This window comes from Scyliorhinus canicula, chromosome 4 (genome assembly GCF_902713615.1).
Source record: "Scyliorhinus canicula chromosome 4, sScyCan1.1, whole genome shotgun sequence".
Lineage (NCBI taxonomy): Eukaryota > Metazoa > Chordata > Chondrichthyes > Carcharhiniformes > Scyliorhinidae > Scyliorhinus > Scyliorhinus canicula.
In genome coordinates, this window is record NC_052149.1 from 135,603,216 (window position 1) to 135,625,878 (window position 22,663).

The window sequence follows — 22,663 nt, forward strand, 5'->3', positions numbered from 1 at the left end:
TTGTCCTCGTTACTACCAATTATTGCCCTTACAGATTATAAACCACAAGAAGTATTTTCAAACTATAAGTGATAAAAGTTGCAAAGATTTACCAACCTTACGCTCTACTTACCAATCAGCTGTCTCCCTAGTTGCCTCAGTTGCAGCAGGGCAAGACCCCTCTCTGAAGATTTAAAAGTTACAAAGCAAGGACAAAGAGCAAAGAGCAGCTCTCCTAGCTCTGCACTGAATTCCCACTCTGTTTCAAATTCCCAAGTTCAAAATTCACCCTGTCCCTGCCCCACTCTGGATGTGGCCTGTCCCACTGCTTATGCGCAAAGCTCATCTCAGACTCTTCCTGTAGGTGTCCTCTCAAGCCACTTAGCATGATCTTCTTATGGGTACGCCACGTGTTATCCAAGTCACAGGATGTATTAAAGGTATTGCGGGATCTTCCTCTGTCCCACAGGAAATCAACGGACGGCCTCCTAACTCGCATTGTACCAGGGGTCTCCATACACTATCTCACATGGTGTTAATACATTCAAGTCAGTGAGGCACACTCTCCGTATGTCTAGCTGGGTTACGGGCTGTATGGATTGTTGCCTATCGGGTGGGTCTTTCCAGTGTATGGGAAGTGATCTTTGTTCGTGGAAGTGCTCATGTGTTTGTGGCTGTTGGCGGGTGCCCTACAGTTTTAGCACAGTAGCTTGTCTGGTCGCAATTTTAACACCATCCCAGCCAAGCTGAATACCTGGGGTCCCCTCAAGCTGATCTCTGCTGCTAGGGGTGGGAGGAGCATTTGGGGCTGGGAACCCTCTGTAGTTACCTCCCCTATTGTTGTGCCCCCCAACCCCCCAAAACCTCGTTCCACCACACCGGGCCGGGGTTCGAATTTCTTCGAACGGGGCAAAGTTTCCCAGCTCTCGTGAATTTGGGCTGATCTACCTCCTGGACCTCCTTCTCCCAGATGCAGGTCATTCTCCAGATCATCAATGCCTCGTCACGTGTGCCATCAGCTGAGTCAAAATTCTCACATGCTTTCCGACTCCCTTCGGTGCCATGCAAGAAAAGCGTTCGGATCCTGGTGGATCAGTTGTGCACGTTCAACTGGGCTCGGCCTAACCTCCCAAAACCTGCTATCAGTTGTGTCCACAAGCGTCAGGCATATGCCGTCAGGTGTTCCATTTTTTTTTTGACTATACGTATTGAGGTCGTCCTCTGGGTCCCCTCTATCATATCCTACTGCAGTCAAAATTGCTGCCTTCATTTCTTCTAATGTTCTCCAGGCTACATTTTGGAGATTGGGTCAGGCGGAACGTATCGTTAGGCTCAAGAACTCAAGGCTCAAGGCTTAATATCAGTTTCACTTCCTCGACATCATCTAACCTGTGCAAAATTCTCTGGTGGTTTGTATTCTCCAAGAATGCGTTTGGATCCCCAGGGAGGCTGCACTGATCTCTAAGTGAGCTTGAGGGTCCCCCACACCCCCCACCCAAGGGCAGTGTCACCCCTGCATACATGGGCATCATCCCACACCTCCCCAATTAAGGATACTCTGCTATGGTGTCACTGAGGGTCACTCCCTTTTCAGGCCTCCTCACCCCGCTTCATGGCCCCTTCCCCTTCACCCCCCTCCCCGCAACCTTTAGGAGACCCCTTCATACCTGCCCTTCAACCACCCTGCTAACCTTCATAACCTCCACTCATCCTTCCCGTTTCATGTGCATGGCCCCTCTCAGGCCCTGGCCCTTGGCAGTGGCACCCTGGCACCTGTGCACAATGGCACTGCCACCATGATAGTGACACCCAGGCTCGGTGGGGATGCCAACATGGCAGTGCCTGGGTGCCAGAGGGAGAACCATGGTGCCACCCTATCCTGTCCCTGGGTGTCCAATGGCCTGGGAGACCCCTAAAGGTACCGTTACCCCTGGTCCATGTTTATGAGGAGCAGCACTAAATGGCACCCGCGTGACCTCTCGCTGGGGAGCCAGATAGTTTTTGGGAGGTTGTTCGAATGCAGTTACATCTCAGTAATAAGGTGCAGATTGCCCATAACTGGTACAAATTTATGTATCACCACATCTGGGTGGAATGAGGAACCCGCCGAAGGGAGCGGGCCGGTTAGATCGTGAACCGGTCCCGATTTCGCAACACCCCCTACGATTCAACCGTTGCGCCTGGATCTGCGTCGGGCCCAACATCATTGTCAAATTGCGCCTCTCAACTGTTTGACCGATGTCAGTCATTGTGCTACGTTGTTTCTCCGAGTACATATATGACGTGAGCAATCTGGCCGTCTTGCCGGCTAGTGGTGAGCAAGTTCATAGGGGCTGGGTAATTTCCTGGCACGCTGACAGTTCCATCAGGATTCCCACCCATTATCAGAATTGGCATATTCACGGGCTTACTCCTCTATCTTCCCACTCTGCCCCTCGGTCACTATCCCCTGATTCTGGTGTGAAGATCCATGTTATCCCTTTTTTATGGACAATTGTGATTTTAATTTTCTAATCTCTCTAAATGGTTTGCTGCACGGACTCTATTTTCTTTCCCTGCCTTGTGCAGGACCTTTACTGCAGCCTGCAGATTGCTTCAATTCTCTGTTAATTCCTCTGCTATTTGTTGTGCTGCGCCTCAATCCCGGATCGCGCACTGATCCTTTTGATGCGCCTTCTTGCATTGAGCCTGGAACTGGCTCATATGTAGAGGGCTGGCTTGGTTCCTCTACTGTCGTACCTCTAACTCGCTTTTTAGATTCTCTATCTGCTCCCTAATGTCATCCAATTGCTTTTTACATTTTAAACTTTCTCCCACAGAGCTGCTCCATAGAACTGGCGATCGCAATCACTATCGCTTTACTTGGAACCCCGTCTGCTCAACTCTTTATGCCATGATGTGGAGATGCCGGCGTTGGACTGGGGTGAGCACAGTAAGAAGTCTTACAACACCAGGTTAAAGTCCAACAGGTTTGTATCAAACACGAGCTTTCGGAGCACGGCTCCTTCTTCAGGTGAAGAAGGAGCCGTGCTCCGAAAGCTCGTGTTTGATACAAACCTGTTGGACTTTAACCTGGTGTTGTAAGACTTCTTACCCAACTCTTTATGGGCATGGTCCCAACAATTCTGCCCTTCAGATCCCAGATCCGATTTTGGGCAATTATACCCTTGGGCCATTTCTTGTTGCAAAACCCAATGGAGTTGCCGATTGGAACTCTGCAAGACAGCAGGAATTCCCCCAGGGGTCCATCCTCGGGTGCATTGTCTGCACATATCCTTATCCCATATAAGGTAACAGCGGGAACTCTTGGTGCCAGAAAGTGTGGCTTCATGTGGGCAATCCATAGTAATCGATCCATTTGAATGGGGCCGATTATCTTCTGATCTCCTGTTTCCAGCTCAGGCCCAGACTTGCCCCGGTTGTCTGTCTGTGTCTAGTATATTCAAATTTGACTGTTTGACTTCCCATCAGACCTGACCCTGGTTGTGGTTTTAACTTGTGTCCAATTCTTAATTTAAAGTGTCCAATTCTGTATCGAGTCTAAGATTCAGGCCGTTGGCCATTTTACCACAGTCCTTAACTGGAATATCATATTATGGAATATTGCACACTTTAAGAAGGATGTCACTACCCTGCAGAGGGTACCGAGAAGGTTGAACAGGGTGGATTTCGAAGAAGAAGGGGATCAGTTATGTGGAGAGTTGGAAGAAGTCGGAATTGTTCGCCTTAGGGTATTGACAGGGGCTGTTTTAGCACAGTGGGCTAAAAGCTGACTTGTAATGCAGAACAAGGCCAGCAGCGCGGGTTCAATTCCCGTACCAGCCTCCCCGAACAGGCGCCGGAATGTGGCGACTAGCGATTTTTACATAGTAATTTCATTGAAGCCTACTTGTGACATTAAGCGATTATTATTAGAGCCGAGAAATTCAAGTGGTATTCAGATTCTGAGGAACTTTGATCAAATAAGTAGAAAGAAGCTATTTCCTTTGGGAAGTGGGCCAGGGTAAACGGAGCTCATATATTTAAAATAATTGGCAAAGGAACTAGAGGGGAAGTGAGGAGAAATTCCTTCACAGAGCGGGTTATTCAGATCTGGAATGCACTACCTGAACATGTGGTGAAATCCAATTCCACAGTAACTTTCAAAGACAAAGGAAACATACTTGAAGAGGACTAGTTTGGAGGATTAATGGTAAGAAGCTGGAAAGTAGGTCTAGTTGGAAAATTCTTTTTCAATGAGGCGGCACAGACCTGACTGGTTGAATGGCCTCCTGCACCGTAGGATTCTGTGTCTAAATTGCTGATACTAACTGTCTGGCACACTGGTGAGCTCAGTAGTGCAGTGGTGTCACTGTTTCTCAACAAGAGGATGGAATGGAAAGTAAAAATCCCTGCTGACGAGCAGCATTTATTTGATGGATGTGTTACTCAAGGGCACTTCCATGATGACACTGAATAGAGATTAGTGCAAAAATACCAGCTCCTGGACTAGCTTCTGAGCAGATGTTGAAAGGATGAATTATACTAATAAAGGCAGACTGAAAGTGTGCTCCTTCGTAAATCCAACCATACAAGCCAATTCAGATGAATGCACCTTTAAAATTATGTGTATGAATGATATGCCAATTTATATATTTTCAAATGAAACTTTAGCAGTCTGTTTTGCTCTAACGTGTTGGAGTTAGTGCAAAAATATTAACAATGCAATGTTTCGACACTCAGTCAGTATCCTGCTGTCTGTGGCAAAAGATTGATTAATTGGCCAGTGACTTTATGTCTATTCATGTAATTTGAATAATATTCTCTGACATTTTCTGACTACTTGAAAGTTTCCTGACTGTCTTTTCATAATTCTGCTCCTTATTGACCTGCTGGGCTTTCTGCACTGAAAAATATACATATCAATTAAACGTTTGCCTGACATGTTTCAGGCTATAGCTTTTCAGTAAAGCATAAGTTTTGGTATTGGGGCTCATCACAGAGTACCAGGGAGGAGATTGTTGTTGTCATATATTGGCTGGGATTCTTTGGCGGGGCGGAGAATCGGCGGTGACGCGGGAAATTCCCGCCAGGCTGCTCCTAAGCCGGGACGCGATTCTCCGGTGACCGGAGAATCGGCGGCAATCACCGTTGATGCGGCGCCTGTCGGGGGCCGCTGAAAGGCCCTTGTGCTGATTCTCCGCAGTCGACCGGCTGAATTCCCACCGAGTCCTGCTGTTGTGGTTCCAACCTGGTAACACCCAGAGGGAGCTCGGACCCGCGGCCATGGCGGCCGTCCTGGCGGAGGACTCCGGGAGAGGTCTCCACGGCGTCAATGCTCGCGATCGGGGGCTACCGATTGGCAGGTGCCTGCGATCTGGAGGAGGCCTATCTCATTCCGTGTGGGCCCGCTGTAGGCTCCGCCATGTTGCTCCGACACGGAGACGGCCACCATGCGTATGCGCCGGCGCAGAGATGGCTGTCGTCCGCGTGCGCGGACCCGCATCGGCAATGCAGGGCCGCTTTTCGGCGGTGGCGCAGCATTCCAGCGCCGTGCTGGCCCCCTGAGGGTCGCTGAATCTCATGCCGGCCTCTATACCTGGCCGGGACTTTGGAGAATCCTGGCCATTGTCTTTTCACTTTGGATTGCCTTTATCCAAGTAATCCAGAGAGTTACCCAGTTGAGAATATTTCCGATAAAATATTAAAGCATGCCGCTGTTCAGAGAGACTTGGGTGTGCTAGTGCATGAGTCACAGAAGGTTGGTTTACAAGTGCAACAGGTGATTAAGAAGGCAAATGGAATTTTGTCCTTCATAGCTAGAGGGATGGAGTTTAAGACTAGGAAGGTTATGTTGCAATTGTATAAGGTGTTAGTGCGGCCACACCTGGAGTATTGTGTTCAGTTTTGGTCTCCTTACTTGAGAAAGGACGTACTGGCGCTGGAGGGTGTGCAGAGGAGATTCACTAGGTTAATCCCAGAGCTGAAGGGGTTGGATTATGAGGAGAGGTTGAGTAGACTGGGACTGTACTTGTTGGAATTTAGAAGGATGAGGGGGGATCTTATAGAAACATTTAAAATTATGAAGGGAATAGATAGGATAGATGCGGGCAGGTTATTTCCACTGGCGGGTGACAGCAGAACTAAGGGGCATAGCCTCAAAATAAGGGGAAGTAGATTTAGGACTGAGTTTAGGAGGAACTTCTTCACCCAAAGGGTTGTGAATCTATGGAATTCCTTGCCCAGTGAAGCAGTCGAGGCTCCTTCATTACATGTTTTTAAGGTAAAGATAGATAGTTTGTTGAAGAATAAAGGGATTAAGGGTTATGGTGTTCGGGCCGGAAAGTGGAGCTGAGTCCACAAAAGATCAGCCATGATCTAATTGAATGGCGGAGCAGGCTCGAGGGGCCAGATGGCCTACTCCTGCTCCTAGTTCTTATGTTCTTATGTTCTTATGAGAGCTACATTCAAACACACAGAAACAGGCACAATTTCCTGTTATCTTTTTGCCCAAAGAAGTGACACAGATTGAAACTCCACAAGCATGGTTTGCAATGTCCTAATGCTTGGATACGAAGAGTCATAACCACACAAGCGATATAGGGTGGGAAGGTGTAGAATCTGTGTGGGTATGTTGAGGAATCACAAAGGCAAAAGGACGTTGATGGAAGTTATGTAGAGGCCCCCCGAGAAGTAGTCATGATCTGGGGCAGAAAATAAATCAGGAGATAGAAAGACATTTAAGAAAAGCAATAATTATGGGGGACTTCAATATGCAGGTGGCCTGGGAAAATCAGGTTGGTAGCCGATGCCAAGAAAACAATTTGTGGAATGTCTTCAAGGTGAGTCTTTTGGAGCAGCTTGTGGTGGAGCCCATTACCAAACAGGCAATTCTGGATTTGGTGATGTGCAGTGAGGCAGACTTGATTTGGGAACATAAGGTGAAGGAACCCTGAGGGAGCAGTGACTACAATATGATAGAATTTGCCCTGCAGTTTGAAAGGGAGAAGCTGCAATCAGATTCAACGGTATTACAGTTAAATAAGGGTAACTATAAAGACATGAGGGAGGAGTTGGTCAGAGTTGATTGGAAGGGGGAGCCCAGCAAGGAAGACAGTGGAACAGCAATGGCAGGAGTTTTTGGGGGTTATTAGGGAGGCACGACAGAAATTCATCCCAAGGAGGAGGAGACATTCTAAGGGGAGGACGAGGCATGCATGGCTGACAAGGAAAGTCAGGAACAGCATAAAAGCAAAAGAAAAAGCATACAAAATGGCGAGGATTGGTGGGAAGCCTTGAAAAACAAGCAGAGGACAACTAGAAAAGCAATAAGGTGGGGCGAGAAGATGAAATATGAGTGAAGTTTAAGCTAGCTGGTAATATACAAAAAGATTGCAAGAGTTTCTTTTCTATAAATCAGAAGTAAGAGAGAGGCAAGAATAGACATTGGACCACTGAAAAATGAGGCTGGAGAAGTAGTAATAGGGAACAAAGAAATGGCAGAGGAATTGAATCGGTACTTGGCGTCAGTGGAAGACACCAATGGCGTACCAGAACTTCAAAAGAGTCAGGGGGCAGAGGTGAGTGCAGTGGCCATCACTAAGGAGAAGGTGCTGGGGAAGCTGAAAGGTTTGAAGGTTGATAAATCACCCTGGGATGGACTACACCCCAGGGTTTTGAAGGAGATGGCTGAGGAGATTGTGGAGGCATTAATGGTGATCTTTCAGGAATCACTGGTGTCAGGGAGGGTCCCAGAGATCTGGAAAATGGCTGATGTTACGCCTCTGTTTAAGAATGGAGGGAGGTAGAAGATGGGAAATTATAGGCCGGTTCGCCTGACTTTGGTAGTTGGTAAGATTTTAGAATCCATTGTTAAGGATAAGACTGTGGAGTACTTGGAAGTGCACTACTTCGTCAAGATGTGGTCATGCCTAAAATCTATTCGAATTCTTTGAGGATGATAGACAAAGGAGAGTCCGTGGACGTGGGCTAGAATACAAGAGCAGGGATGTACCGCTGAGGCTTATAAGGCTCTGGCCAGACCCCATTTGGAATATTGTGAGCAGTTTTGGGCCCTATAATTAAGGAAGGATGTGCCTGCATTGGAGAAGGCCCAGAGGAGGTTCTCAAGATTGAAGGGCTTGTCATATGAGGAGCAGTTGAGGACTCTGTGGCAGTACTCGATGGAGTTTAGAGGATAATGATGGGGGATCATACAGATTACTGCGAAGCCCAGATAGTGTGGATGTGGAGAGGATGTTTCCACTCATGGGAGAGACCAAGGGCATAGCCAAGGACTGAAGGGACGATCCTTCAAAAGAGAGATGAGAAATTTCTTCAATCAGAGGGTGGTGAATCTGTGGAATTAATTGCCGCAGAAGGCTGTGAGGCCAAGTCACTGAGGGCGTGATTCTCTTGCCGTGTTGCACTCAAATAAGAGCCCTCCAGCGGGCCTCCCGAGTGTCTCCGCACCTCCTGAGATTTACCCAAGTCCTGTGAGATGTCGGACTCGGAGCTCTGCCCAAAAGGGACGGGAGCAAATGATACTCACAGAAGTAGGCCTTAAACCTACTTAAGACCTACCTGCCAGATATCCAGCTGCCTCCACCTCCATTGATTCACCGGCCTCCCTAGGGAAGCTGCAGCTGGGTGCCGATCAGTGCTGGTCCAAACAAACGTGGACCAGGCGGAACAGCACTTGGGGGGGGGGGGGGTCCTTAAGGCCATCGGGGGGCTCCTGGGCGGTCGTCCCCAGTCCAGGGTGGCCCCCGGCCCTCCCCCTGGAATGGGACACCTTGGCCCTGGCACTGCCACCCTGGCAGTGCGAATGCATCTGAATGATGTTGCCACCTGGCAGAAGCACTGCCTTGGTGCCTGTGTGGCAGTGCAAGGGTGCCCAAGTGCCAGGTTGGCACTGCCAAGAGTCATGGGCTGAGATGTGGTGGGGGGGTTTTGAAGAGTGGGGGTGTGTAGGTCAGGTACGTAGGAGTGTCTGGGAGGTAGGGGGGTTGATGGGTGGGAGTCCTGGAAGGGAGGGATTGCTGTAAGGGGGCCTAGGGGGTCCCATAGGCCCCCTTACAGACCCCCACACCTGCGATCCCATAGCAGGGTGTCCTCACATGGGGGGAGGAGTGGGTGACATTGCCCATGGGTGGGGGTTGTGGGGGACCCACAAGCTGTCTTACCGACTGGGCACCCTTTCAAAATTGCAGCCCGATCTCTGAGTTCAGTTCCCCAGTGCTAAAACCAACTCAAAGTGTGGGATAAACCAGTGAGAAACTCCCAGGGCTGAAAAAAAGTGGCTAAGTATCATTGAATTGCTATGGGAAACTCACTGGCAGAGCCGGCGACAAACTTCCTGAAAAACCCACCACAAATGTACTTAGAATTTTTTTGAGATAATCGCAGCCTGAATGTCTTAAAAACAATAGAGATATATAGGTCCTTGATTAATAAGGGAATCAGGGGTTATGGATGAAGGCAGGAGAGTGGGGATGGGAATCATATTATCCAGAATGCCGAGTGATGTAAACATATTCTGCTATAGTCATGTGCTGTATGACCAACCTGTACATACTTGTGCCATGTGTGACCATCCAACACATACCTGTAGCATGTGTGGTCAACATCTGTATTTTGTGAGGTTATTTTCTTTCTTTACTGCTTTGTGGAAAATTCTATAATAAATATTATTTTATTTTCCTGAAATGTTGTCATTTGGTTGCTGCTGTCCAAATCAAGAGGTTTGTACATCATAAAATTATTCTTATTAAGTTCTCAGTCAGTTTTAAATCCCAGCCCTTGACAATATCTTGCTTTGTTAATTTCTTTCAGTGTTACTGGAAATGTCAACCTTGCAACTATTTTTTGACCTCTATCGCTGCATCCCTCCTTCACTTTCTCCATTGGTAAGTCTTGCTACATGAATTATATTGTAATTTCTGAAACATATTGTAGCTTAGCTAATATAACTTTATTAAGCAGTATTTAATTATCTCTGGGACATCAGTGGATATTTTCTCTGCCTGTTGGCCAAAAGAGGCCTCTGTTATGCAGAATCCAACTTCTTGTAAATATGGACTCATAGCGTAAAACCACCTCTCCCTTGACCCTAAATTGGCAGCCTTAACTTAGAATTGCCAGAGGACGAAACACTTCACAGTGGTGATGTGGCGGTTGCTTATTCAGTTGAGACTGAGGCACATTGTTGGAGTAGGGAATAAGGTGATTTACTCTGGCCAGTTCTTTACCTGATGTGGGAGTGGCTGACACTGAAACTGGTACTTGGAAAGGAAAATATTCTGTTCATCAGCATGGAAATTTAAAAAAAGGGAAATAAACTTTGTGTTGCAGGAGTTTCACACCTATTCGACTATCGTGTACCTCACTCTCCAACTGACCAGACAACACTTTATGGCCGATTTAATGGCCTCGTCATGTCCCATTTGGTAACGCAATGAAGCCTCTTAATCCTCTCCGGAGATTTGCAATGCTATGAACACCTCGTGAGATCTAACAAGCTCGTGCAAGATGTCGCAATCTGGATCTATGTGTATGCCGGACACTTCCGAAGCCTGGGAACAACGTTATCGCCTGCGAGACCTTGCTCAGTTTGGCACTGGTCCACATAAATGTGGCCCAGGCGTAACACTGAGTGGAGGTCTCCCTGGCCATTGGAGACCCCTGGTTGGTAGGGCTTTGGGCAGACTGGTACCCTGGCACTCCTACTGGCACCTGGATACTTTGGCGCTGCAACCTCGGCCCCCTAGCGGTGCCACTTAGCCACTGCCAGGGTGCCTGGTTGGCACAGCGAGGCTGAAAGTGGCACTGCCAGAATGTCTGGCTGGCAGTGTCAAGGTGCCCGGATGCCAGGTTGCCCATGCCAGGGATTGGGCCCAGGGGTGCCCTGCCCTTAAGAGGTGGGTGATGGGGGGCCTCGAGGACCCCCTGAGAGTCAAGTTGGGACATTGGGGTTACCCGGATGGGGGAAAGAGTGGGGGGATGTCGAGGTTGGGGCCAAAGATCGGGGCGGTATTTCCGTAAGTGCAGGAAATTAGGTAAGTGCGGCCTTAGCGGGGCGTTCCCTGCAGAGGCCAAAAAAACGGCAGAGTCCTGTTAGATAATGGGGTCATTGTCGGTGCTGCAGATGTCAGGAAAACGGCCCGCTATTCACGCCCAAAAGGGGACTCTTTTTTTTCCTCGTTAAATCGTGCCCTATTTCTTTGCTTTTATTTCAAGGAATTAACAAACACCAATCAAAAGTATACATTTGTTTAGAAGTTATCTACATCCATTCACAATTAATCACTAGGATTACATAAGGTATAATATGAATATAATTACCCATCATAATCGGGGCTCATATATTGAATTATAATATTGCCAAGCATGTGTGTCCCTACTTATCTGTTAACTGCTAGACAAGAGGAAGACAAAGATAGATCTGAGCCGGGATTCATCATACTCCTCTTCCATTGTCCAGTGTTTCTGTAAAGCATACGAGTTGCAGCTGCATAATGATGAGTTTAATTTTTTGTGTGCAAACTGTGTGACTCCTGCCTCTCTATAATTAATGACTCACCTGATGAAGGAGCTGTGCTCCGAAAGCTAATGATTCCAAATAAACCTGTTGGGCTTTAACCTGGTGTTGTAAGACTTCTTACTGTGCACACCCTAGTCCAACGCCAGCATCTCCACATTGTAATTAATATGTAATTAATATATCAAGGGTCCTTGTGGATGGCACAGTGGCTAGCACTGCTGCCTCATAGTGCCAGGGACCCAAGTTCAATTCCAGCCTTGGATCATTGTGTGGAGGTTGCATGTTCTCCTGTGCCTGTGTGGGTTTCCTGCGGGTGTTCCTCTTTCCTCCGATAGTCTGAAGATGTGCAGGATAGGTGGATTGGCTATGCTACAAATTGCCCCTTGGTGTCTGAAGATGTGCAGGTGGGGTTACAGGAATAGGACAGGGTGTGGTTCTGAGTAGGGTGGTCTTTCAGAGTCTCAGTGCAGACTTGATGGGCCAAATAGCATCCTTCTACATTGTAGGGATTCTATCATTTTATCTGTAGTTTGTCTTAGTTGATGCAATTGGTTTTTCATCACTAGTTTTCAGTCTTTACGAATTTACCAGCTAGCAAACAGCAGCCTGTGTGAGCCTGTTGATTTTTAACCCTTTCAGTCCTCCCTTTAGATTTTTGTGTTACCCAAACAGGCCAATTTTATGTTGAAATTTCCTCATCCCTAACCTCTCCCTGCTGAAGAGCAAGCACTACAAACAAAACATCAGTTCCATACTCAATGCACAACTCGGTCAGTGAAAGCTGCTGTTTCTTAACTAATCCCAAGCCACATCCCCCAGTGTGGTCAATGATGCTATTGCATTCTAATTGGCCTAAATGAGGCAAGACAAATTCTTAATTGGCTTAGGTGTCTGTGATCAATCTGTGATTAGTCTAACTGGTTTCTTGAGGGTGATGGTCATCTCTTGATATAAGTTCTGGGCCAGGGTTTAGAGAACTCCAAAGTGTATCATGGAGTTCACCTGACGCACAACGTTTTACTAGATTGTGGTATAGGGAGCACACAGCCCACTCTACAGGCGTGGTAGAGCAGAAATGGAAAAGTATTTTTTAAAGCAAAACAATGTTTATTCTATGAACTCAAGTTAACCTTTTTAAAACGTACAGTGAACATCTTAGTGACCATTAATTCAAATACAACCCCCAAAGAATACAACACTAAGTAATCCTTTAAGCTTTCTTTTCACATCCATAAGACTTAAAACACCTTTTACCAGAAGCACATCAGGTTAAAGTCACTACAGTTATTAGTTTTAAATCACCAGGATCGATTTACAGTCTTTAGGTTAGAGAGAGACGCTAATGCACCTTCTGGCTGTGACTGCAGCTATCCAGCTCTGAAAACAAAACTGAAACACACCCTGCAGCAAACAACCTAAAACAAAAGTAAAAAGCTGACAGACAGCCCAGCTCCACCCACTGTCTGACATCACTGCAGTAGTAAACACCCATTTCTTAAAGGTACTCTCACATGACAGTTCCCATAGTTCCCTTCATTGTGCCAAAGCAAGTAAACTAAACCGAATCAATTCAGGGATCCCATATTCCTTGACAAGCCTTCTAAGATATCAATTACTTGTAGGATCATACGTCTCATTATAGTTTGTTTCTGTTATTTTTCACTATGGTAGAATAATGTTTGTGTATCCATTTGTTCAGAATGGGAAAAATATGTCGCCTTTGTTTTGGATAGGTTATTTAAAGGTCTCTGATACTTCCTTAAAATTACACAAATGGGGCCAATGTTCTCCCGCTGAAATTGAATTGGAACTGATTCAGGCGGCCCTATATCGAGGTCCCCAGGTTCCCCCCGGCATTGCAAAGCAGCCCGGCGAGGACCTCGATTTTGCTGCACGCCTGATCCTCACCTGCCCGCAGTCTGCGTTGCCGGCATCGCAGGGCGGAGAATCCAACCCAAAGTCTGTATAAAATATATATCAATGTTTGAAAGTGATTGGTCTGCTAAATATAACATAGTACATTCAGTAATTTGAAGAACTGAAGAATTACAAAAGTTAATTGCAGAACTTATTCTACTTACAAAATCAAAAATGGTTGCAGTGTGAATATAAACTTCCCTAAACATCACAAGTTAAACTGCAATAATTCAATGCACAAGGCTGAAATTTTTGATACTTATTTTCCTTAGCATAGCAAACTTAATTGTGAGGGAGGTAGATAGTTTGTAACAGTTATTATTCAACCATGATGTCTCGCACCATTGCCTTAATGCCATATGTTTTTTCCCGTTTGTCAATTTTGAGCATGATACTAAGATCGAATCATGGGATGAGCTTGTGTCCCAGAATTCAGTATAAAATCATATTGAGTTGACATACTTCGATTAAGTGTTAACTAAACTAACATAAATAATTTAATATTTGTCTCTACCTTGAGGCTGAGATTGCCTGGGCATTTGATGCCCCACATACTAACTCTACTGCTGTGTGTCTTACTGTGTTTCTTCCTGTAAGTGTGTGTAGTAGACTGGCTTTACCCATGTCATTGTAACTCATAAATAATTTAAAACAAGCAAAATTTGATCAGTTGTTATGTTCTTAATTTCATTTATTGCTTCCCATGTGGATTAAATGTTATTTCAACTTGTGAGTCACCTATAATAAGGTTCCAGTTTTCACAGGGTGAGATCACCTCACTCAATACCATTCAAAGTAACATAATCCAGCTCTCTGTTCATCTCTATCTGTGGATACTCCTCACCCAGGTTTACTTTCTATCAGGTCCTTAATTGTTCCTATCCAAATTTTGCTCATTTTGACAGTATCAGTGTGTTGATCCAACTCAATTTTCTTTAAATCAGATTTTCTATGGAGTGTGTGGCAGTGTTGTGATCACTTAATGGTGTTATTTCATTAAGTCCATTCTATCGGTCCCATTAACTATTTCATGTCATATTGTTTGTAAAGTAGTGTGCATGCCTGAGAACTGCTCTTTGATGCATAATTGCAAGCACTAACAAACCCTTGAATGGGTCTATTTTGAACTGGTGTCCTGCATGTTAGTTTCTTCACACGTAACCCATCTGCACACTGCAGTGCCCCAAATGTCATGCCACACATTCTTGAACTCTTTATAATCTTATCAAAACATCTCAAAGTTGTTGCTTATCTCAGCATGGTAGCACAGTGATTAGTACAGTTGCTTCACAACTCTTGAATCCTAGGTTCGATTCCCGGCTTGGGTCACTGTCTGTGTGGAGACTGCATGTTCTTCCCGTGCCTGCGTGGGTTTTCTCCGGGTGCTCCGGTTTCCTCCCACAGTCCAAAGATGTGCAGGTTAGGTGAATTGGCCATGCTAAAATTATCCTTAGTGTCCAAAATGGTTAAGTGGGGTTGCTGGGTTATGCGGATAGGTTGTGGGCTGAGGTAGTGTGCTCTTTCCAAGGCCTGATGCAGACTCGAACTGAATGGCCTCCTGCACTGTAAATTCTATGATTCTTCACATATGATCTAAATGGCTTGGGGGGGGTGGCCAGATTATCAAACATTTTTTTCTCTTAAGTAAAAACATTTACAAGGACGCAAGCATTACCAAGAGAACGTTTATCAATTTGCTCCCCTCTTCTAGACATTATAAACATATATGATTTATATATATCAATGCCAGATTGAAACATTCCATTGAATTGTACCCAATATACCAATTCCCATTTGCTGTTTTGATTTCCTGTCTCTATCATCTACTCTCAATTATTTAATCCTATCCCAATCACAAGCCCTGGAGAATTTTACAGTCCATTCAAATATGTTCATAACATCTTTAAAACATTTATTTGATTCAAGGCAGCAGCATATTTTAATTGCTTGTTCTTTGTCTGAAGTGACATTTTTTTAAGCTAATTCGCTAAATTGCAATGCTTTGTCACATCCCAGAATTGTCCCAAATTCAAACAGGGTTGTTGGCTTTCAGATTTCCATTAATGTCGATTTCATCTCTGCTCCAAAAGAAACTTGGTCCTTGTATCCATGGAAACTACCTAAACTGTGTACATTTTTTCTTAAATTGCCTTCTCAAAATCCCTTTAAATGTCAGGTTTTTTTTTGTTCTCATACCCGTCAAATAGATTCCAATTGAATGTCATCCCACCCACCTTGTTCACCAGTCGCCCATCGTGTTCTTGGTTCTGCATTCATTCTGCCATAACCTGTCGACAGAGTCCCTTTTTGCCTCCTCTAAGACTCTTCTGTTACCCTATTCACTTCCTCAACTCCCATCTGCACATCACATGCATGTTCCTTTTCCTGAATGTTCATATATACCACTGGGCTGTTTCCCTCATCCTTAACTACTGTAATCTGCCCATTTAAATGATAGACACTCCCTTGAGCCCTTCCAGCATCTGAGACCGTTTTCAATTGTCCCATCTTCAGAATATGGACTAAGGGTTGTTCTGTATGGATTTTCTACATTCAGCAGCAATTGTGGATTGCTTGTTAGAGTGTTAGGCTGGAGGTCACTATGGTAATATAGTAATTCTCATTATTATGGCTGTATATGTGGAAGGGAGCAAGCTAAATCTGGCAGCCATAATGCCGACACTGTTGCTAGGACTTGTTTAAGACTAGTGCATGTGACCTCTCACTCCTCCATTTATTCTGTCTTTTGTAACTTCTCACCAGATGCCAGCTCTCCTTTCATTAGGTCGACTATTGCTGCAATATTGAGAGTCTACAAATTCTCAATAAATTCTTGAATCTACTCCAAATCTTGTTCCACTTGAATTACCTATAAAGTAAAATACAAAAGATCCATTCTGCTTATGGCAAAATGGATCAATTAATCTGAACATACCTGACAATTCAAACTTAAAATTTGTAATTCCCAAGTCCTGTAGATCTTCAGTTGTTAGCAGGCAAGAGTTAATTCTCTGCTAGTTTGAGAAGTGATGGACAAATGTTCTCAACTTGATGTCATAGAAACATAAAAGATAGGAGGAGGCCGTTTGGCCCTACGAGCCTGCTCTTCCATTCATTATGATCATAGCTGATCATCCAACTCAGTAGCCTAATTCCGCCTTTAACCCATATCCGTTGACCCTTTTCCCCAAATGCCATATCTAACTGCTTCTTGAAAACATACACGGCTGGATTCTCCATTTCTGAGACTAAGTAGACTTCCACGCCAGCAAAACTGGAGCAGCACCTGGACCGATTCAGCAACTGTTAAGGGGCTTGCACCAGCATCACATGGAACACAATCGATTCCAATGAGAAACGAAGCCGGATTCACCAGATTCGCGATTGTCACTCAGAAGGCTGACACGTTGCAGCAGCATATACAGGTTACACTCCCCACACACACCATCCCGGCCAACAAGGTGGCTGTAAGCAGCGGGCCCTGTACTTGGTTGGCAGGCCAGAAGAACGGGAAGTTGCCGGGGTGGAAGTCAGCTGCGGACGAGGAAATGAGACCCATGACACGTGTCAACCACCCTCCCACAACACCATCCTGACCGTCACACTCCCACCCCCACCCTTATCCCCACACCACTCACACACCCACCCTCACCCTCACACCACCCTCACCCCCACACCACCTTCAACCCACACCCTCATCCGACACCCTCACCCCCACAACCATCTTCACCCCCACCCTCACCCCTACCCTCACCTCTACCCTCACCCCCACCCTCACCCCATCTCTCATCCCCACTCTCACCCCCACATCACCCTCATACCCACCAACCCCACTCAACCCCCCGACTTGCGGTCTAATCATGCATCTTGTCTTGTGTTGTGTAGGACCTGCTGGTGATGGGGCAGGTCCATCTGGTGTCCCCCAGTGCTAGCCAGTACCAAATTTGAGCCCTGTGTGTGACCAGTGATGAGGGCGAGACCAACTCGGATGGGAAGCATCGACACTCCAGAGCATCTTTGACTTTGTCCATACATGTTTCTGGAACATACCTCTTCATTCACCTAAGGAAGGAACAGTGCTCCGAAAGCTAGTGTTTGAAACAAACCTGTTGGACTTTAACCTGGTGTTGTAAGACTTCTTACTGTGCTCACCCCAGTCCAACGCCGGCATCATAGGTGAACAAAGGTGCACATTGTATTCTTCTCTTTGAAGCTTAAGTAGTATGAGTCACCCTGGTTAGCTGAGGTCTGTATAAAAGACAGACAGAAAGTGCACTCAGTAAGCTTTGCGCAAGTCAAGGAGACACAACCGGAGTGAGGCACATCCAGAGTGGGAATTTGTAACTTGGTAATTTGGTGCAGTGAGGTAATTCAGTGCAGAGTGGGAGAAGGTGCTTTTTCCCCGACTGTTTTGTTCTCTCTCTTTTTTCTGGCCTGTAACTTTTAATCTGCAGGGAGAGAACTAGAGAGCATCTGGGAACCTGGGAAGGTAAGTGATTTTTTAGTTATTTTTATTTCCTTTTCAAATTGTGTCGGGGATGGGGGGGGGGGGACTGAAGTGACATCACAGTAAAGCTGTGACCTGATTGGCTGGTTGGGAAGCTACACTAAATTTAAAAATTAAGCATTGTTAAACTAATTAAACATAATTACTTATTACTTAATTATAATTTAGAGGGGTATCTAAGCCAGAGATTGGAGAGTACTGTATTTAGCTTTCACATTTATAGTAGAAGTCTAGTGCTAGGAAACATATAGTTAACAGTAACTTTTTAAAAAACTTTTAAATTTAATTTACTAATTAATTGACGCAATGTCAATTAGACGGGTGCAGTGCTCTGACTGTGAGATGTGGCAGGTCCGGGAAGCTTCCAACGTCCCGGATGGCTTCACCTGCAGAAAGTGCACCCAACTGGAGCTCCTTACAGACCGCATGGGTCGGTTGGAGCAGCAGTTGGATGCACTTAGGAGCATGCAGGTGGCGGAAAGCGTCATAGCAGTTATATAAATGTGGTCACACCCAAGGTGCAAGCAGAGAAATGGGTGACCACCAGAAAGGGCAGGTAGTCAGTGCAGGAATCCCCTGTGGTTGTCCCCCTCTCGAACAGATATACCCCTATGGATACTGTCGGGGGGACAGCCTATCAGGGGAAAACAGCAGCAGCCAGAGCAGTGGCAACACGGCTGGCTCTGATGTTCAGAATGGAGGTTCAAAGCGCAGAAGAGCAATAGTCATAGGAGACACTATAGTCAGGGGCACAGATAGGCGCTTCTATGGACGTGAAAGAGACTCCAGGATGGTATGTTGCCTCCCTGGTGCCAAGGTCCAGGATGTCTCCGAACGGGTTTCCGTTATCTGGGAGCTCTTCCAGGACAGGTGTGACCTGTATAAGAAGGACGGGTTGCATATAAACTGGATAGGCATAAATATCCTGGCCGCGAGGTTTGCTAGTGTCACACGGGAGGGTTTAAACTAGTATGGCAGGGGGGTGGTTACCGGAGCAATAGGTCAGAAGATGAAAGCATTGAGGGAAATCAAGGGAATAGGGCCAGTATGGCCCTGAGGCAGAGCAGACAGGGAGATGTTGCTGAACACGGCGGGTCTGGTGGCCTGAAGTGCATATGTTTTAATGCAAGAAGTATTACGGGTAAAGCAGATGAACTTAGAGCTTGGATTAGTACTTGGAACTTTGATGTTGTTGCCATTGCAGAGACCTGGTTGATGGAGGGACAGGATTGGCAGCTAAATGTTCCAGGATTTAGATGTTTCAGGCGGGATAGAGGGGGATGTAAAAGGGGTGGACTGGTTAGGGAGAATATCACAGCTGTACTACGGGAGGACACCTCAGAGGGCAGCGAGGCTATATGAGTAGAGATCAGGAATAAGAAGAGTACAGTCACAATGTTGGGGGTTTCCTACAGGCCTCCCAACAGCCAGCGGGAGATAGAGGAGCAGATAGGTAGACAGATTTTGGAAAAGAGTAAAAACAACAGGGTTGTTGTGATGGGAGACTTCAACTTCCCCAATATTGACTGGGACTCACTTCGTGCTAGGGGCTTGGACGGGGCAGAGTTTGTAAGAAGCATCCAGGAGGGCTTCTTAAAACAATATGTAGACAGTCCAACTAGGGAAGGGACTGTACTGGACCTGGTATTGGGGAATGAGCCCGGCCAGGTGGTAAAAGTTTCAGTAGGGGAGCATTTCGGGAACAGTGACCACAATTCAGTAAGTTTTAAAGTGCTGGTGGACAAGGATAAGAGTGGTCCTAGAGTGAATGTGCTAAATTGGGGGAAGGCTAATTATAACAATATTAGGCGAGAACTGAAGAACCTAGATTGGGCGCAGATGTTTAAGGGTAAATCAACATCTGACATGTGGGAGGCTTTCAAGTTTCAGTTGAAAGGAATTCAGGACCGCCATGTTCCTGTGAGGAAGAAGAATAAATACGGCAAATTTCAGGAGCCTTGGATAACGAGAGATATTGTAGGCCTTTGAAAGGAGGCATTTGTCAGGGCTAGAAGGCTGGGAACAGACGAAGCCTGTGTGGAATATAAGGAAAGTAGGAAGGAACTTAAGCAAAGAGTCAGGAGCGCTAGAAGAGGTCACGAAAAATCATTGGCAAATAGGGTGAAGGAAAATCCCAAGGCTTTTTACATGTACATAAAAAGCAAGAGGGTATCCAGGGAAAGGGTTGGCCCACTGAAGGACAGGCAAGGGAATCTATGTGTGGAGCCAGAGGAAATGGGCGAGGTACTAAATGAATACTTTGCATCAGTATTCACCAAAGAGAAGGAATTGGTGGATGTTGAGTCTGGCGAAGGGTGTGTAGATAGCCTGGGTCACATTGAGATCCAAAAAGACAAGGTGTCGGGCGTCTTGAAAAATATTATGGTGGATAAGTCCCCAGGGCCTGATGGAATCTATCCCAGAATACTGAAGGAGGCTGGAGAGGAAATTTCTGAGGCCTTGACAGAAATCTTTAGATCCTCACTGTCTTCAGGTGATGTCCCAGAGGATTGGAGAATAGCCAATGTTTTCCCTTTGTTTAAGAAGGGTAGCAAGGATAATCCAGGAAACTGCAGGGCGGTGAGCCTTATGTCAGTGGTATGGAAATTACTGGAGAGAATTCTTCGAGACAGAATCTACTCCCATTTGGAAGCAAATGGACGTATTAGTGAGTGGCAGCATGGTTTTGTGAAGGGGAGGTCGTGTCTCACTAACTTGATAGAGTTTTTTGAAGAGGTCACAAAGATGATTGATGCAGGTAGGGCAGTGGATGTTGTCTATATGGACTTCAGTAAGGGCTTTGACAAGGTCCCTCATGGTAGACTGGTATAAAAGGTGAAGTCACACGGGATCAGGGTGAGCTGGCAAGGTGGATACAGAACTGGCTAGGTCATAGAAGGCGGAGAGTAGCAATGGAAGGGTGCTTTTCTAATTGGAGGGCTGTGACTAGCGGTGTTCCTCAGGGATCAGTGCTGGGACTTTTGCTGTTCGTAGTATATATAAATGATTTGGAGGAAAATGTAACTGGTCTGATTAGTACGTTTGCAGACGACACAAAAGTTGGCGGAAATGCGGATAGCAATGAGGACTGTCAGAGGATACAGCAGGATTTAGATTGTTTGGGGAACTGGGAGGAGAGATGGCAGATGGAGTTTAATCCGGACAAATGTGAGGTAATGCATTTTGGAAGGTCTAATGCAGGTTGGGAATATACAGTGAATGATAGAACCTTGAAGAGAATTGAAAGTCAGAGAGATCTAGGTGTACAGGTCCACAGGTCACTGAAAGGGGCAACACAGGTGGAGAAGGTAGTCACGAAGGCATACGGCATGCTTGCCTTCAGTGCCCGGGGCATTGAGTATAAAAATTGGCAAGTTATGTTGCAGCTGTATAGAACCTTAGTTAGGCCACACTTGGAGTATTGTGTTCAATTCTGATCGCCACACTACCAGAAGGATGTGCAGGATTTAGAGAGTGTGCAGAAGAGATTTACCAGGATGTTGCCTGGTATGGAGGGCATTAGCGATGAGGAGCAGTTGAATAAACTCGGTTTGTTCTCACTGGATCGACGGAGGTTGAGGGGGTGACCTGATAGAGGTCTACAAAATTATGAGGGGCACAGACAGACTGGATAGTCAGAGGCTTTTTCCCAGGGTAGCGGGGTCAATTACTAGGGGGCATAGGTTTAAGGTGCGAGGGGCAAGCTTTAGTGTAGATGTATGAGGCAAGTTCTTTTACACAGAGAACTGCCTGGAACTCGCTGCCGGAGGAGGTGGTGGAAGCAGGGACGATAGTGACATTTAAGGGGCATCTTGACAAATACATGAATAGGATGGGAATAGAGGGATACGGATCCAGGAAGTGTAGAAGATTGTAGTTTAGTCTGGCAGCATGGTCGGCACAGGCTTGGAGGGCCGAAGGGCCTGTTCCTGTGCTGTACTTTTCTTTGTTCTTTGTTATGTCAGGGATTGTAGCGTGTGCCAGGATGAAGGCCTCGTGCACACCGCCCGGGTATTGGGTGCAGACATGCGTGATCTGCAGCTGATGGTCACTTCTTAGCTGCACGTTCGTCAAGTGGAACCTCTTTTGGTTTGTGTAGAGCAGCCTGTCATCTGCAGGTGCCCGTGGGGTAACATGCATTCCGTCAATCACTCCCTGTACATGGGGCATCTTGGCAATGGTGGTGAGCCCCGCTGCCCCGGGCATCCTGGTGGGTTCAGTCTACATTGAAATGGATGTGCCGAACGAGCATTTCCGGCTTACGTTATGGCGCGGATGCACCTGTGCACCGAGCTCTGTGAGATCCCGGACAGGTCCGAATTGGCGCCTGGAAGGACCCCGTGGTGTAATAATTCAGGGTGACCGTCACCTTGTCAGCCACCGGAAGCGGGTGTCCAACCACGTTCCCCCGCGGTGCCAGGTACGCCATGATCTGGCCGATACGTCACACTGTCTCCCTGCTCAGCAGGGGTCTTCGACAGCATGCCCAGTCTGGCAGGTCCTTGAATGATAAGTGTGCTCGTACACAGAAGGCCTCATGCAGTGCCTCCTTTGCACCTTCTCCTCCTAGGTCTGTTGGGTGGCCGTCTCTCCATCCTGACTGCCTGCCTCCTGTTCCGCTGCTGCATTCTTCGCTGCTGCACGCTCTGCTGCTGCAACTTCCTCTCCTTGAGCAGCTCGAGTTTCTACAGCCGCAGGGCATCCCCCAAGGCTACGGCGACATGGAGGAAGACTACCAA

General features: G+C 46.5%; 1 protein-coding gene across 1 annotated transcript in view; it reads left to right on the plus strand.

Annotated features, from left to right (window-relative positions):
* Nucleotides 1-22,663, plus strand: part of LOC119965026 (ran-binding protein 17-like) — a 1,262,848-nt gene that overhangs the window by 269,663 nt on the left and 970,522 nt on the right. The window contains exon 8 of the mRNA XM_038795235.1: nt 9,793-9,866. Coding sequence (XP_038651163.1) covers nt 9,793-9,866 — 74 coding nt within the window. The remainder of the gene's footprint in view (nt 1-9,792; nt 9,867-22,663) is intronic.